The following is a 17,206-nucleotide window of genomic DNA, read 5'->3' as shown; positions in this document are numbered from 1 at the left end:
AATCGCCGAATTATTATCCGAAAAATGAAAAAAAAAAACCAAGGTGAGTTCGAAACTACTGTAACATCCTTAGTTTTGCGAACACCGCCATTTTTGAGACACCGTTGGATTCGCGAAGAAAATCTCTTTCCGTAGTGGTGCTGGATGAAACTATACTGTAAAGGTTTCTATGAAAAACATAGCAAACACTTAGTTTGTTTTCGCGCATATATTCAAAGTCGTTTTCAAGGCCTAAAACGCTGTAACTCCTTAGTTTTTTCGAATAGCGAACATTTTTAAGCATTCCGCAGTTCGAAATTCAAAGACGATTCGCAAAATAAACGAAATTAGTTAAAATTTCACATTTTATTTTTTTCGAATTTTTTTAGCAAGGCTAACCCCTTGCAAAAATTTTCAATTTTCGATGCGAAAAAAATTTTTTTGAGTTTTGTATACAGTATCGAAGATTATGGCTGAGAATTCGGTTAAGTGCAACCCCTATGTTTTTTCTTCAAAAAACAAGCGCAAAATCGCCGAATTATTATCCGAAAAATGCAAAAAAAACCAAAGTGAGTTCGAAATGACTGTAACATCCTTAGTTTTGCGAACACCAACAATTTTGAGACACCGTTGGATTCGCGAAGAAAATCTCTTTCCGTAGTGGTGCTGGATGAAACTATACCGTATAGGTTTATTTATTTTATATGAAAAACATGGCAATTATCCAAAGAAAATCTCCCAACCTCACTAAAAATTCACAAGTTTTTAGGTTATGTAAAATTAGCTTGAAATGGACAGACATTCCATCCATTCATAGCTCTTTATTTCCATAAAATAACTATGTGTTTTACATAGAAAATATTTTTAGGTATTAATAATTATTGCTGAAGTTTTTTCACCTCAGTTGTTGGTTCATATTTCTTGTGCTTCTGGGCATCCTCCGCCTTTATTTCACGCCATACACCATATGTTGGACTCAGAACAGCAAATGTTCCGCCTGAACGAAATTAAAAAAAAATGTAAATACCTAAATTGAAAGGTCATAAACTATCGTTCAATTACCTCCATACAGGAATGCATTAAAACCTAAAGCATTAATGTCGTCACGATAGATTCTGTATGACATATAAGCTTTAAATGCAACAAAAACCAGGCCTACAAAAAACAAGGGTATCAACAGGAATCGTCGTCTCTGTACATATAAAGAAAAGTTGAAGATTTTTAACAATAGACTATTGAAATTGCCATAGAAAAGTATTTACCATAGAAACGCCAAGGAACATGAGCACAGATGCCAATATACCAATCATATAGAGAACCAATTCCCCATACTCTAAGGTAAAATCTAAAAAAAAAGAATAAAATCAAATTAATTTGCTATCAGTGAAAGTTCTTAAAGGAACATCATAAAGAATCACTCTCTAAGACTTCCATGTAAATAAGCAAATGAAAGAAAATAGCACGAAATTTTGGTAGCAGAAATAGTTGAAAAATCACTAGAGGTACAAATTGACATTATCACCCAATTGAAGAATTGAAACTCACTTTATGACTTACCATCATCATCATCGGTGGGATGTAGGCGTTTATTCGTGATATCCTCATAGACCCAATATATGGCAACAATGCTGGCAGCCACTAAAAATAATGCCGCTATAGCGGTATGACGAGAAAGGGAACTTAAACCCATTTCCTAATGGAATTTCACTTTTTTTCTTTAAAAATAAAAAAAAAAAATAATTGCAAATATACAACTTTGTATATTGATCTGTGCTTGGAATAAGCTTCTTTCAAAACTGCTAACTAATTCATTAATACAATTCTATTTAATGCAATCCAAAACTCAGAGAGCCATGCTAAACTTGTGTCCAAAAATATAATCAAAGACCTTTTAGATAACCTTAGAATATGCAGTTGGATTGAACATTTAACAGAAATAACGAGAGTGAGATAAAGAAGAAGCTAATAATATTTAGTTATTTTATAATAAGCTAAAGCACTATTGGGGAACAGCGTATTAAAATCATGATAATTCATTGTTATTTTTATTAAAGAAACAACAAAAACCCAACTGTTTTAAAATAGAATCACTTTCAGTGTCAATCTAACAATGAGCTCATAATGTCTGTGTGTCACAAGACCACATGATTGTCTCCCGATGAAGTAATGCGAAACGATATTGATAACGTTGTGTCTGATGAAAGGTATTCATCCAGGGTATTGTATTGTACAATCAATACAAGGAGCAAACATTGATGCGGATCATAATTTTCTTTCAGCAAAGGTTCGCCATCATTTAAGTTAAAAGAACTAAATTTCCCATGAATATACCATAAAGGAACAGGGGATACTTCTCTCATAACAATAAGTGCAGTCCGATTAAAGTTGAAGCCCGCCATTTAAGAGTGGGGAGAAACGTAAGATTTTACACTCCACTAAAGCTGAACGACGAAAGAGAAGAAAACGCACTCGACTGAACAAATGGCTCAAAGAAAGAACACCTGTGTCTTATTTTCGAAATGATCGTTACTTCCATAAGTATACCCTGGGCTGAATCAGCTGTTTAGCACTGCACACCTGTTTAGAACTAAATATTTGTTTACAAAATGCTTTATGTTTAATTTAAGGATAAAAATAAATAAAAAAGTAGGATTAAGAAATACCGTTATGTATGATATAAATAGATGACCATTTGGCCAATAAAGAATCACTTAAGTTTCACTTGCCGAACTATTGGCAAACCAAACAAAAAAGTCTTTTTTTTTGCATTATTAAATGCAGACCATCCCTGCAAAGCACTATTAAGCGCCAGCAAGTAAGCAACAACAACTTTCTGCCAATGGCGTTCTAAAGCGCCGGCATACTTGATAAGGCAGTTCCAATAACAAACGTGTCCCTTTATCACACTTTCTCCCCATGACATAGTGGCACAATGGCAAACCATGGCCTTCTTCATGGAAAATACACGAAACGCATACTTGAATGCCAAGATTGCCCCCAGAAGTGCCGTAATGCTACTGTAGCCAAAAATGTGAGCATCCCTGCAATTAGTAGCAAATCATTACTTGAGGGAAAAGTATTGGAAGAAAAAGAGAGAAGAATAGTCTATTACACAAAAAGAAGAGGAAAATGGAAAGACTAGAGTGTGAGCGAATCAAAAAGTACAGCTTTGTGGGCTTCAGATCCTTTATCGGGAGATCCGTCACAATGGCAGTTATATGAACTGAACCATATTTGAGTCGGATGTTGGGAGGCTTAAAATAACTCACTGTTACAAATTACAGTAGTCAAATTGAAGTGCGGAAATTTTGCAGGCACATCCTCCTGCTGAAACAAAAAAGGAAGTCTAGTAACTGATACAGGTTAGGTTAGGTAAGAGTGGCAGTCCTTTTACAGACTCACTTAGACAATTTTAAGTCCATGTGATACCACAGTAGCGACAGACCAAGTCTTTTGGCGGGAATCGAACCCACAACCCCTGTACTGGTAATCCCAGCACGCTACCAACTCGGCTACCGGGGCGCCCTAACTGAGACAGATAGTGTGCTGAGGATATGGGAAGAACATTTTTCCCAGCTGCTGGTATCCGATGAGGGTTACCAAAAGTATACCATGGAACAAATCCCTGATGATGGTATGGAATATGTACCAACTAGTTGTTGTTGTTGTTGTAGCAACATTTGCATGTGGAGGTGGCAATCCTCGTCAAGCTTCTGTAGGCGAGCAAGCTCGTTCCGGTCTATACCACCGATCGCTGTGTCTAGTCAGACGAGGTCCAAGTAGTATTAATAACCCGTCTGAAAACAATAAGGCAGCATTAGCCTATGGGTTACCGGCTGAACTGTTCAAGACCTGAGCCGACACGCTGATAAGGAGTAGGCATCTGCTTGTCTGCTCAATTTGGATAGAATAACGCATACCCGATGATTGGACCTAAGCATGTCCCATGCGCACATATTGTGCGTAGGAAAATGAAAGAACATTTTGCCCAGCTGCTACAACCAGAGAAATTAGTGTGCTGATATCAGCAAACACAGTCTGCTGATATGAAATAAAAAAAATAATTTATGTGCCGAGGCTCAGAGGTTAGCATGTCCGACTATGACGCCAAACGCATCAACAACATTTTCCACAAAATTTTCAGCCATAGTTATCCCCATACTAATGTTGGCCTCATTTGTAAGGTATCCTGCATGCAGTTCGACCAAGTCATAAAAAAGTATCATATCGAGCTTAAACTTTAATCGGACTGCACTCATTGATATGAGAGAAGTATCCCCTGTTCCTTAATGGAATGTTCATGGGAAACTTAGTATTTAGTTAGTGTGCTGATATCAGCAAACACTGTCTGCTGATATTAAATTGTTCAGTCGAGCCGAATCTTGTATACCCTCCACCTTGGATCAAGTTCTTTGCCCAGTATCTCTTAATAGGCAAACAAAGGATATTGAATAAAAGTTTCTATGTTATTGGATTTAACTTAGGTAATGATCCAAATCGGACCAAACCCGGCTTGGATATTTGAGACCATTGAAGATGCCATTGTGCACAATTTCAGCCAAATCGGATAGGAATTACCCCCCCTATAGGGGCTCAGGAAGTATAATGGCGAGATTGGTTTATATGGGAGCTATATAAGGTTATGAACCGATTCAGATCATATTGTGCGTAGGAAAATGAAAGAACATTTTGCCCAGCTGCTACAACCAGAGAAATTAGTGTGCTGATATCAGCAAACACAGTCTGCTGATATGAAATAAAAAAAATAATTTATGTGCCGAGGCTCAGAGGTTAGCATGTCCGACTATGACGCCAAACGCATCAACAACATTTTCCACAAAATTTTCAGCCATAGTTATCCCCATACTAATGTTGGCCTCATTTGTAAGGTATCCTGCATGCAGTTCGACCAAGTCATAAAAAAGTATCATATCGAGCTTAAACTTTAATCGGACTGCACTCATTGATATGAGAGAAGTATCCCCTGTTCCTTAATGGAATGTTCATGGGAAACTTAGTATTTAGTTAGTGTGCTGATATCAGCAAACACTGTCTGCTGATATTAAATTGTTCAGTCGAGCCGAATCTTGTATACCCTCCACCTTGGATCAAGTTCTTTGCCCAGTATCTCTTAATAGGCAAACAAAGGATATTGAATAAAAGTTTCTATGTTATTGGATTTAACTTAGGTAATGATCCAAATCGGACCAAACCCGGCTTGGATATTTGAGACCATTGAAGATGCCATTGTGCACAATTTCAGCCAAATCGGATAGGAATTACCCCCCCTATAGGGGCTCAGGAAGTATAATGGCGAGATTGGTTTATATGGGAGCTATATAAGGTTATGAACCGATTCAGATCATTCTTGGTACAGTTATTAGAAGTCAAAATAAAACACTTAATGCGAAATTTCAGCTAAATCGGATACGAATTGCGCCCCCTAGAGGCTAAGATCCGAGAACGGTTTATATGGCAGCTATAATATCAGCTTATGGAATGATTTGGACCATTCTAGGCACTGTTATTGGAAGTCAAAATATAGACACCTCATGCGAAATTTCAGTCAAATCGGATACGAATTGCGCCCTCTAGAGGAATAAGAAGTATAATCAGGAGATCGGTTTATTAGGCAGCTATAAGTATTGCGCCCTCTACAAAGTCAAGAAGTCAATATACGAGATCGGTTTATATGTCAGCTATATAAGGTTATGAACCGATTCGGACCATTCTTTGCACAGTTATTGGAAGTCTTAACAAAACACCTCATGCAAAATTTCAGCCAAATGGGATACGAATTGCGCCCCTTAGAGGCTTAAGAAATTTAATTAGGAAATTGGTTCATAAGGCAGCTATAATTATTGCGCCCTCTATATGGTCAAGAAGTCAATATCCGAGATTGGTTTACATGACAGCTATATCAGGTTATGAACCGATTCAGATCATTCTTGGTACAGTTATTAGAAGTAAAAAAAAAACACTTAATGCGAAATTTCAGCCAAATCGAATAAAAATTACGCCCTCTAGAGGCTAAAGAAATATAATCAGTATAACGGTTCATAAGGCAGCTTTATAAGGTTATGAACCGATTTGATCCATTCTTGGCACAGTTATTGAAAGTCAAAAAAATGCAGGTATATCAAATTGAACCATCTTAGAACCATTGAAAGTCAACGCAAAACACCTCAGGCGAAATTTCAGCCATATCGGTTAAAAATTGCGCTCTCTAGAGGCTCAAGAAATTGAGTTCCGAAGTCGGTGCATATGGCTCCTACATCAGGTTATGAACCGATTTGGAATATAACTAGAGCAGTTTTTGAAAGTCAAAGCAAAACACCCTATGCAAAATTTCAGCCAAATTGGACAAGTATTGCGCCCTCTAGAGGGGTAAAAGGTCAAGATCCAAGATCGGTTTATATGGAAGCTATATCAGGTTATTAACCGGTTCGGACCATTCTTGCGTAATTTCAGCCAAATCGGATAAGAATTGCACAATCTAGAGGTTGAAGAAGTCAAGTTCCGAGATCGGTTCATATGGCTGCTATATCAGGCTATGAAAATCGGGCGATATACAAACATGGCAGTTATATCCATAATTAGCACAATTTTCGCCAAATCGGATAAGAATTGAAAAGAGGCTCAGGCAATGTATAATCCACACTGCCTATAACTTCGGGCATTGTATCAAGGATAACACATTGTTTGTAGCCGACACATGACCAAAGGGAAAGCTTCCTTATCGCCACACAGCAGTTGTCGCAGAAATTTGTCTAGCCACAATGTCCAGAGGCATTAGATGTAGCATTGCATTCAGTGCATCAGATTGAGTAGTCCTCATTAGGGCTGTGATGAACAAGCAAGCCATTCTTTGGATCCCGCTGAGTATTGAACAGTAAATGGACTTTTAAAGCGCCGTCCACCAGACCCTAACACCATATAACATTATAGGGCTGACATCTGCAGTACATATCCAGTGCATAACAAGCGGTCTAAACCCGCAAATTTTGCCAATGGCTCTCTTGCAGGTGTATAGGGCAATACCTGCCTTTCTTGTCCTTTCCAAAATGTTGGAATATAAGTTCAATTAGCTGTCCAGCAAAACACCCAGCTTTTTGGCGCTTTCAGCAAATGGATCATTCTCTCCTCCCAAAGATATAGGAATGGTCATTTGTAAACCGATTCTCTCGAAATTTGGTAAGGCGTATTTTCTCTTGACTCTCGACATTATAGGTGAATTTCATTGAAATCGGTTCAGATTTAGATATAGCTGCCATATATTGGGTTGCCCAAAAAGTAATTGCGGATTTTTTAAAAGAAAGTAAATGCATTTTTAATAAAACTTAGAATGAACTTTAATCAAATATAGTTTTTTTACACTTCTTTTCTAAAGCAAGCTAAAAGTAACAGCTGATAACTGACAGAAGAAAGAATGCAATTACAGAGTCACAAGCTGTGAAAAAATTTGTCAACGCCGACTATATGAAAAATCCGCAATTACTTTTTGGGCAACCCAATATATATATCTCCCAATTTTAACTTTTAGAGTAACATTTTGCACAATGCTTTCTTTGACAACTGCCACAGTATCTGAGAAGTTTGCTCAAAACCATTTCAGATTTGAATATAGCTCACTTATATATGTTCTTCCGATTTTGAGAAATATTGCAATAAAATGCTCATTTGTTAACCGATTCTCTCGTTATTTGGCAGGAGGAATTTTCTTACTATTTTTGACATTGCTGGTGAATTTAATAGAAATCGGATCAGATTTGGATATAGTTGCCATATATGTATATCGCCCGATTTTCACTTCTAGAGCCACTGCAAGCGTATTTATTGACCAATATTGCCAAAGCTTTGTACAACGCTTTCCTCGACAACTGCACAATATCTGAGAAGTTTACTCAAAATCCGAAATCGATCCGGCCGAACTTTACGGGCTTTTACTTGTTCTCAGCTAAACTTTTGTTTTGTTTCATATAATGGGTCTTTTCACAAGTTTTCTATTTTTGGCCAATTGATTTGTTTTTTCGTCCACTTATCTGTAATTTGCAAAATCTAAGCTTATCATTAGAGTCCGGATTTTTGTGCAAAATTAAAATTCGCACATCTTTTATTTGGCAAATGAGGTGGTTTTTTCAAATAATATTTTTCTCGTAGACTTATATTGACTTGAAAACCTCAATCCCTCCGGTAGATATGCAATATACCAACGCAGTTGCCAAATAATATTTATTTGCAAAAAAATCCGAACCCTAGTTATTATCATAACATTGTCATCATCATAGCATCTATGGGTCAAATGTTATCATTGTCAAGTTTAATTTGTTTTATACCCTCCGCCATAGGATGGGTGTACACTTATTTCGTCATTCTCTTTGTAACACCTCAAAATATTCATCTAAGACCCCATCAAGTATACAAATATTCTTGGCAGTCATGACATTTAAAGTCTATCCGGCCATGTCAGTCCATCTATCGAAGGCACCCTAACTTTCGAAGGAGTACAGCCAGGCGCTTGTTAATTTTTACAAATACTTCTTATTAGTATAGGTTGATTGGTTTTGTTAAGGTACCATGCGAACCATGGCGGAGGGTATATAAGATTCGGCGCTACCGAACTTTTATTTATTGTGGTTCTTTCCGCAAGCTATAAGATTTATAAACTCCCGGATTTAGTACGATTTGAGACGTGGGGTTGTTTACACAAAGCTTGCAGCTGTTTAGCGCCTCCATTTGACGATCTAAATCATAACCATGGCTCTTAGCCAGATGTCCAAACAGTGTATTTTGACAGCACTTTTAGTATTCGTTAATTCTCTGTACTATGTGACAGTCTGCTATGATGAGTTTAGCGTCATTGAAGCACTTCGTGATAAAGAAAACGATAAGGATAGTTGGTCAAACCCCGATAAGCTTTTGGCAAAATTAAAGAGTGGTAAGAATTAAAAGATATGGACCATTTGTAACCCTCAAAGTCCTATATATGAATAAGAAGTATCAGAGCACAATTTCTAAAGAAGTGCTGGATTTGTTCGAAATCTTTCGAGATGTCGACATACCGACAGACGGGCGGACGGGCGGACATGTCTAGATCGACATAGGATGAGGCCTAAATCCGTGCAGAATAAAGGCGTTTGCATTTTATCCGGTTGGCATCAGAAAGTAAGCTAATGGGCGGATAGTTTGGTGAAGGCAATTCATCGAAAGGAGAAGAGGGAAGATGATGAAACACAATGGGCCTTAACCTGGCCAACGTGGATAGAAGACAATGTCTTGGTATCATTCTCTGCCAACCTAAGCTAACCTAGGTTGACAAGATCATCAAGAACATTTGTACTTAACAGGTTTACAGAGTTATGATTCGAGATGAAACAAACGCAATGACGAGACTTTTATGGTTTTAAAAACGCTTATAAAACAACCTTTTAAAAATTATAAACATTTTTATCATTTCCACATTATATTATTTTTTATTATATACTAGCCGAACCGGGCCCGCTCCGCTGCGCCTTCTTTAACTCTCTAATATCCTTTTTGGGTAGGGACACTTCGCCTTGAATGGGGATATTGAACTCGCGTTCGAATCCTGGCGAGAACATCGAACAAAGCGGTGTTTATCCCCTCTTAATGTTGGCGAAATTTGTGAGGTACAATACCATGCATGGTTATTTAAAAAATTTTTCCCATGTAGGTGAGGGACGCCGTTCGGACTCGGCTATAAAAAAAGGTCCCTTATCATTGAGTTTAAACTTGAATCGAAAAGCACTCATTGATGTGTGAGAATTTGCCCCTTCTCGGTTCCTGCTGGTAATGTTCTTCCTTAGGGTAATGTTCTCATTAGGGGAGGGATGGCACCTCAGGCATTTCGACTCAAATATGGATATCAAATTCGTGCTGCATTTCCAAATCCCTTAAATTTGAGCCCCATATTGCCATGGCAGGTAAATATGAACCGTTTGAAGGGGATTTCGGGTTTGGGCCGGCCACCGGCAATTTTTACTGAAAATAGATATCAAATTCACTCTTTATTCCCAACGGAAATTAAGTTCAGTTTTGGGGGTGCTTTAGGGCGTACCCCAAAACACTTGGCTCCAAAATTGGATATCAAATCAAATTCTTTCTACTCTCAAATACCTTTCAAATGACTTCCATATTGTCGTAATGGGTCCAATAACCCATTTGACGTATCTTTAGGAGGAAATGCGCCACCCTCTGGCTACATGAAACCAAATTCTAATACCATATTCGTGTTCTGGTCTCCAATATCTTTCATTTGATACCCTTATTGTGCCCATCGGACCACTTTCGGATATGGGTGGCGTTTTTGGGTAAGGGGGAGGGTCCGCCTCCATCAGATACCGAAAATTATATAGCCTATGTTTCCTTTCAGCCAAACGTACACAATCTATAAAAATGCTAAGAAAATAGGTTCAGCCAAGTATCATATTGTCATAATGGGTTTAATGGCGTTTTTGAGGGGTGGTGCGACCCCTAATACTTCGATCAGATTTTGTATGCCAGATTCGAAATCTACTCCCGAATAACTTTTATTTGAGCCCCATATTAAAATTAATGGCCCATATCTATGTTTGGGGGAGTTTTGGGGTTGGGGCGGCCAGATGGTACTTAGACTCTAATTATAATACCATATTCGTATTCTTCTCTGCAATACCTTTCATTTGATACCTATATTGTCCCGATCGGTCCACTTTTCATATTGGATTGTGTTTTTGGCATAAGGGGGAGGGACCGACCCCCCTCCGATATCGAAAAATTATGTAGCCTATATATAGCCTTCCTTGCATTTTATCCACATATTCCCACATTTTCGGTAAATTTGTAATAACATTGGGGGGCGTTTTGGAGAACAGGAGTGCCCCAAATACATGTCCCACATTGGATATTCGTATTCTTCTCCTAAATACCTTAATTTGAGTCCCATAATGCGATAATTAGTAAATAATTGCTGTTTTTGAGGTATTTTCCTAAAAGTGGGTATCAATTCCGCGCTCTACTCCCAAATACTTTTCATTTGAGCTCCATATTGACCCTTAATCGGGCATATTTACCGACCATGTTTTGGTGAGTGGGGTGGTCTCCCAAACACTCAGCCCTGAAAATATATCAGCATCGTGCTCTATTCTCACATATCATTTGTTTGAACCCCATATTGAAATTGCCCTCAAAATTGGATATCAAACTCGTTTTCTAATCTCATTTAAACTCCTTATTGCAAAAGTCAGCAAATATGTCTGGTTTGGGGTATTCGCCCTAAAAACTATGAATATTAAGTTCCACTCTCATTAAGACCCAAATTGTCTTGGTGAGCAAATACGTCCTATTTGCGGGTTGTTATGGTGTTGCGACGTCCCCTAAACAGTTGGCCCCTAATGTTGATATTAGGTACGTGGTCTGCTCCCACATACCCTTAATTTGAGCCCCATATTTCCATAGTCGGCAAACATGATCGGCTTGGGGGGTGTTTTGGGGAATGGGCGGCCACTCAGTGAGTTGGCCTTGAAAATATATATCGGATTCGTGTTCCACTTTAAAACCTCTCTTATTTGAACCTCAAATTGTAGTGGTCAGCAAATACTGCCTATTTGGGTGGTGTTATGGGGGTGAAGTGGCCCCATAGACACTTTTCCCGAATATTGATATCAAATTTGTGCTTTACTTCCAAAGACCTTTCATTTGAGCCCCATATTGCGGTGGTCGTAAATGTATCCTCTTTGGGGGTGTTTTTGGGGAGGGTCGGTGCTTCAAACACTTGGTCCCACATTTGGATATCAGATTCATATTCTACTCGCAAATACCTTTCATTTAAGTCCCATATTGCCATGGTCAGTAAATATGTCCGATTTAGGGGTGTTTTGGGAGGTGGGGTGATCCCCCAAAACTTAGTTCGACAATTAGATATCAGATACGTTTTCTTATCCTAAATACCTTTCATTTGAGTCCCATATTGTCGTGATTGGTCTAAATATATGTTTGGTAGGTTTTAAGGTGGGGCAGCCCCCCTAGGTACCCCATCCGAAATTTGGATACCAAATTTTTATTTGTAGGGTACTATATGAGAGCACACAAAATTTCGCTTAAATAGCACCACCCATCTCCGTGATCTGACGTTTCCGAAAATTAGGGTAAGGGGGTAGTACCCTATTTTCACCACGGGATCATTATGCACCATCTGTGAAAATTTCAAGAAAATCGGTTCAGCCGTTTTTGACAAACCGACAAACAAACACAAATTGATTTTTATACCCACCACCGTAGGATAGGGTGTAAATTCGTTTAGTGTTCACATCCGTTTGCAACACATCGAAATATCAGTTTCCGACCCTACATAGTATATATATATTTCGGATCGTCGTAAAATTTAAGTATGTCTGTGTGTCGGTGTGTCTATCCGTCTATCCGTTTGTCCCTCTGTCCGTCCGTCTGTTGTAATCACTCTAGAGCCTTCAAAAATTGAGATAATGAGCTGAAATTTGGCACAGATACGTATTTTTGATGCACGCTGGTTAAGTTTTTTAATAGGCCAAATCGGACCATATTTGGATATAGCTGCTATATAGACCGATTTTCCAACAAAGGGTCTAATGCCCATAAATGTTTTATTTTTCATTCGATTTCGCTGAAATTTGAAACAGTGAGTGGACTTAAGCCGACATCTGACCCAAATATGGTCCATATCGGATTACATTTATATATAGCTGCCATATATACCGATCTCCCGATTAAGGATCTGAAGCCCATAAAAGCTTTATTTTTTACCAGATTTCGCTGAAATTTGAAACAGAGGGTTATCTTAAGCCTCCCGATATCTGCCCTAAATATGGATCAAATCGGACTATATTTAGGTATAGCTGCCATATAGACCGATCTCCAGATAAAGGGTCTAAAGCCCATAAAAGCTTTATTTTTTAACCGATTTTGCTGAAATTTGAAACAGTGAGTAGCTTTACGCCTCTCAACATAGGACCCTAATGTGGTATAGATCGGACTATATTTAGATATAGCTGCCATATAGACCGATCTGCCGATAAAGGGTGTGAAGCCCATAAAAGCTTAATTTATTACCCGATTTGGCTGAAATTTGAAACAGTGGGATGTGTTTGTTCTCCCGACATCCATTCCAAATATGGTTCGGATCGGACTATATTTAGATATAGCTGCCATACATACCGATATCCCGATAAAGGGTCTGAAGCCCATAAAAGCTTTATTTTTTATCCGATTTCGCTGAAATTTTAAACAGTAAATAGTTTTAGGCTAACCGCTATCCGACCCAAATATAGTAAAGATCGGACTATATTTAGATATAGCTGCCATATAGACCGATATGCCGATTAAGGGTCTGAAGGTCATAAAAGCTTTATTTATTACCCGATTTTGTTTAAATTTGGATTACAAAATTCAACAGTGACTTATATTTAGTAGACCACTCAATATCCGTGTCGAATTTGGGTGCATAAGTTATCCCATTTTCACTGGATTGTGACGAAAAGGGGTTTTTCATATATACCCGAGGTGGTGGGTATCCAAAGTTCGGCCCGGCTGAACCTAATGCCTTTTTACTTGGTATTGGGTTGCCCAAAAAGTAATTGCGGATTTTTCATATAGTCGGCGTTGACAAATTTTTTCACAGTTTGTGACTCTGTAATTGCATTCTTTCTTCTGTCATTTATCAGCTGTTACTTTTAGCTTGCTTTAGAAAAAAAGTATAAAAAAGTAGATTTGATTAAAGTTCAATCTAAGATTTATTAAAAATGCATTTACTTTCTTTTAAAAAATCCGCAATTACTTTTTGGGCAACCCAATATATAAGATTATATTTTCTGTTATTATAATTTTAGATACCACTATTAATTTCATATACTTTATGGCCGCTATCATTCTTGTCCCAATTTTTATTGTTGGCGTTGTCAAGGTAAGTGGGCTTACATGACATTTAAGAGAGTTAAGTGCAATGAAACACTGCAAATGTCCTTCCAGAGAAATATACCCTCAATGATTCCATTGCTACTACTGCTCCCCATCTATTACATATATAACCAAGAGATGTTCTACTCGGAAGAGAAATGGATTTCCATATATCTCACAATGATTACAAGTAAGTCGTTTAAATCATGAAATTGCAATTTTATTTAAATTTCTATTTTTATAGCAACTGCTTTGCTGGCAAACCCTGTTCGCGCTGTATTCTGTGAAATAATTGAGGAGAAGAAGGCCAAGCTTTATTTAGGCAAATAAAGAATTAGACTTTTAAAACATTTGTTGGCTGATTGAATAAAAAACATTTGAAAATAACTATTAAATATGCCGTACAAATCGATCAATGCTAAGGGACAGAATGGGCCATTGAGAACCCAGGAACTGAGATTTGTTTTCTACTGCCTGGCCATAATATGGTCCTTCAGGCGGCAATCGGGCCGATCACAGAATGCCTAGCGATGTAATGTTAACGTGAGGATTAACAAGCAGGACGGTAAGGTCACGAACAGCCTTGGAGTGTAAGAGAGAGATTAACGCCTTCCCTGAGGGTGGCACTATGCGCATCATTCGGAGACCAGGCCAATGTGAAGTAAGGAATATGAAAAGGAGACAATTTTGCAGTGAAGGCCAGAGAACTTCCGTCAATAAACTTGTTTAACCCGAAGCCTTTCGAGTCGACACAGTCCGAGTAACGGCCGTGGGCTGTGAACGCACATGTAACACTGTGGAATAGCGAAACGGTTGGTAGTACGAGGAAGAGCCTACGGTGATATCCGGATCGTGAGACGACGAGGCTATTATTGAAAGAAGGTTAGAAGGATGTCCGTATGGCTTTTGGTATCCTAACGGGATACATAGGGCTACGAAGTCGCTTATGCAAAGATGGGAAGATGGGATAAGATGTTGCACAGTAGAGATAGAAGTCAAATTCATGTCGAAGTATAGGGGGTCACCCTACCCCAACAAAAAAGCCCAAAATGGGCACATTAGCCAATTCCGTATAGATTGAAAAACGGCAGAACCGATTTTCTCGAAATTTTCGCATATTGTGTAGGTTGGTCTGGAAGTAAACATAGGCTATATAATTTTTCGGTATCGTAAGGGGGACGGACCCTCCCCCTAATGCCAAAAACACAACCCAAAATCAAAAGTGGACCGATCGGGACAATATAGGTATCAAATGAAAGGTATTGGAGAATAGAATACGAATATGGTATTAAAATTTGAGTCTAAGTACCCATCGGGCCGCCCCAACCCCAAAACTACCCAAAACAGTCATATTGGAAGTTCATTTCAATATGGGGCTGAAATGAAAGGTATTCGGGAGTAGATTTCGAATCTGGCATACAAAATCAGAACGGAGTATAGGGGGTCATGCCACCCTTCAAAAACGCCATTAGACCCATTATGTCTATGTGATACTTGGCTGAACCGATTTTCTTAAAATTTTCATAGATTGTGAACGTTTGTCTGGAATGAAACATGGAGGCGGACCCTCCCCTTTGCCGCAAAAATGCCACCCATATCCGAAAGTGGTCTCGAATGTGCACAATAAGGGTATCGAATGAAAGGTAGTGGCGACCAGAAAACGAACATGGTATTAAAACTTGGGTCCAAGCACCCAGCGGGCCCACCAACCCCAAAACTCCTCTAAACAGATATATTCATGTCCATGTCAATATGGGACTCAAATGAAAAGTATTGGGAGTAGATTACAAATGTGGCATAAAATATTAGTTCCAAGTAATGGGAGGTCGCCCACCCCCAAATACCCCCAAATGGGCATATTAGCCGACCATGGCGATATGGGACTAAAATGAAAAGTATTAGGGAGTAGTTTACGAACATGATATTAAATTTAGCGTTCAAGTCTAGGTGGCTCTTTTCCTCCTAAAGATACGTCAAATGGGTTATTTCACCCATTATGACAATATGGGACTCAAATGAAAGATATTTGAGAGTAGAAAACGAATTTGATATCCAATTTTTGAGCCAAGTGTTTTGGGATACGCCCAAAAGCATCTCCTAAACTGAATTTCATTTCCGTTGGGAGTAAAGAACGAGTCAGTGCAAAGTGTTGGTGGACGCCCCAGCCCCAAAACACCCTCCAAACGGTTCACATTTACCGGCCATGGCAATATGGGGCTCAAATTAATGGGATTTGGAAGTGCAGCATGAATTTGATACCCATATTTGAAACGAAATGTCTCAGGTGCCAGAAGAACATTACCACCAGGAAATGAGAAGGGGCAAATTCTCACACATCAATAAGTGCTTACCGATTCAAGTTTAAACTCAATGATAAGGGACCTTTCTTTATAGCCGAGTCCAAACGGCGTCCCGCAGTGCGACACCTCTTTGGTTGTTGTTGTTATAGTAGCAGTGTGTGGTACACTGAGGAAGGGACCTTTCTTTATAGCCGAGTCCAAACGGCGTCCCGCAGTGCGACACCTCTTTTGTGACCATGTATGGCATTGTACCTCACAAATGTCGCCGAACATTAAGAGGGGATAAACACCGCTTTGTTCGATGTTTTCGCCAGGATTTGAACGCGTTCAGCGTCATACGCTACAATAGCACGATTTCGATATTCGCTTTCAGGGCGAAGTGTCCTCGCCCTAAAAAGATATAAGAGAGTTAAAGAAGGCGCAGCGGGGCGTAGCCCGGTTCAGCTAGTTTTGTATAAATGCTAAGCAGAATCCACGGTGGTGGGTTCCCAAGATTCTGCCCGGTCGAACTTAGCACGCTTTTACTGGTTTATGTTATCACCGACTTTTTTGTCTTCTACAAGTCTAGAGCTATTCAACGATGTGTAATTTATATATAAAATATTTTATACCCTGCGCCAAAATCGCTACCTAATGTGCACACCTCTATGATGTTATCACCTATCCGTTAGTATGAAGAACATTGGAACAAAATTCGAAAGGTGGGTTTTTCCTCTAATTTGTGAATTGCAACATCAATACACTGACTGATGCCAAATTTGTTGAGTCACAGATTAATATTTCAATGAGTTACAAACGGAATGAAGAAATTTTAGTGCACGGTATAAAAACAAAACCAAATCAAACTAATTTCTTTCTAAATGATAAGCGAAAATTAACATTTGCGATAACATTCTACAAGGACAGTATTTGAAGTATTATTATTTCGGGTCAATTGACATTTTGATATTCTCAAATTTTTCAGTATTTGTACACTCCACCATAGGATGGGGGTATAC

The 17,206-nt window shown here is 38.7% G+C and overlaps 2 protein-coding genes across 4 annotated transcripts; one reads left to right on the top strand and one right to left on the bottom strand.

Moving 5' to 3' along the window:
* Positions 1-808: 808 nt before the first annotated feature.
* Positions 809-2,102, bottom strand: LOC106093912 (uncharacterized). Of its 3 annotated transcripts, none has more exons than XM_013261080.2 (5): positions 2,052-2,102; positions 1,537-1,694; positions 1,242-1,324; positions 1,042-1,171; positions 809-976 (listed from the first exon to the last, which is right to left on the bottom strand). In XM_013261080.2, the coding sequence occupies exons 2-5, from the start codon at positions 1,667-1,669 to the stop codon at positions 858-860; spliced, it is 465 nt and encodes a 154-aa protein (XP_013116534.2). In that variant the 5' UTR covers positions 1,670-1,694; positions 2,052-2,102; the 3' UTR covers positions 809-857. The 3 variants fall into 3 exon arrangements, with proteins under 3 accessions (XP_013116534.2, XP_013116541.2, XP_059226008.1); XM_013261087.2 differs by lacking the exon at positions 2,052-2,102 and adding an exon at positions 1,868-1,953; XM_059370025.1 differs by lacking the exon at positions 2,052-2,102 and having other exon boundaries at positions 810-976; positions 1,537-1,713.
* Positions 2,103-8,676: 6,574 nt separating this feature from the next.
* LOC106093999 (uncharacterized) lies at positions 8,677-14,303 on the top strand. The gene is made up of 4 exons (XM_013261175.2): positions 8,677-8,917; positions 13,842-13,915; positions 13,981-14,098; positions 14,153-14,303. The coding sequence occupies exons 1-4, from the start codon at positions 8,737-8,739 to the stop codon at positions 14,236-14,238; spliced, it is 459 nt and encodes a 152-aa protein (XP_013116629.2). The 5' UTR covers positions 8,677-8,736; the 3' UTR covers positions 14,239-14,303.
* Positions 14,304-17,206: the final 2,903 nt, after the last annotated feature.

This window comes from Stomoxys calcitrans, chromosome 5, assembly GCF_963082655.1.
Source record: "Stomoxys calcitrans chromosome 5, idStoCalc2.1, whole genome shotgun sequence".
In the NCBI taxonomy this organism is placed as follows: domain Eukaryota; kingdom Metazoa; phylum Arthropoda; class Insecta; order Diptera; family Muscidae; genus Stomoxys; species Stomoxys calcitrans.
The sequence above is the reverse complement of the archived record's forward strand: the minus strand, read 5'-3'. Positions and strand labels throughout refer to the sequence as shown.

Bases quoted from the DNA above. Each gene is read 5' to 3' on its own strand.
- LOC106093999 (XM_013261175.2), top strand. From the start codon at position 8,737: ATGGCTCTTAGCCAGATGTCCAAACAGTGTATTTTGACAGCACTTTTA. The intron at 13,916-13,980 runs GTAAGTGGGCTT...ATGTCCTTCCAG, and splicing joins TTATTGTTGGCGTTGTCAAG to AGAAATATACCCTCAATGAT. The intron at 14,099-14,152 runs GTAAGTCGTTTA...CTATTTTTATAG, and splicing joins ATATCTCACAATGATTACAA to CAACTGCTTTGCTGGCAAAC.
- LOC106093912 (XM_013261080.2), bottom strand. From the start codon at position 1,669: ATGGGTTTAAGTTCCCTTTCTCGTCATACCGCTATAGCGGCATTATTT. The intron at 1,325-1,536 runs GTAAGTCATAAA...CTTTTTTTTTAG, and splicing joins TCCCACCGATGATGATGATG to ATTTTACCTTAGAGTATGGG. The intron at 977-1,041 runs GTAATTGAACGA...AATTTCGTTCAG, and splicing joins TAATGCATTCCTGTATGGAG to GCGGAACATTTGCTGTTCTG.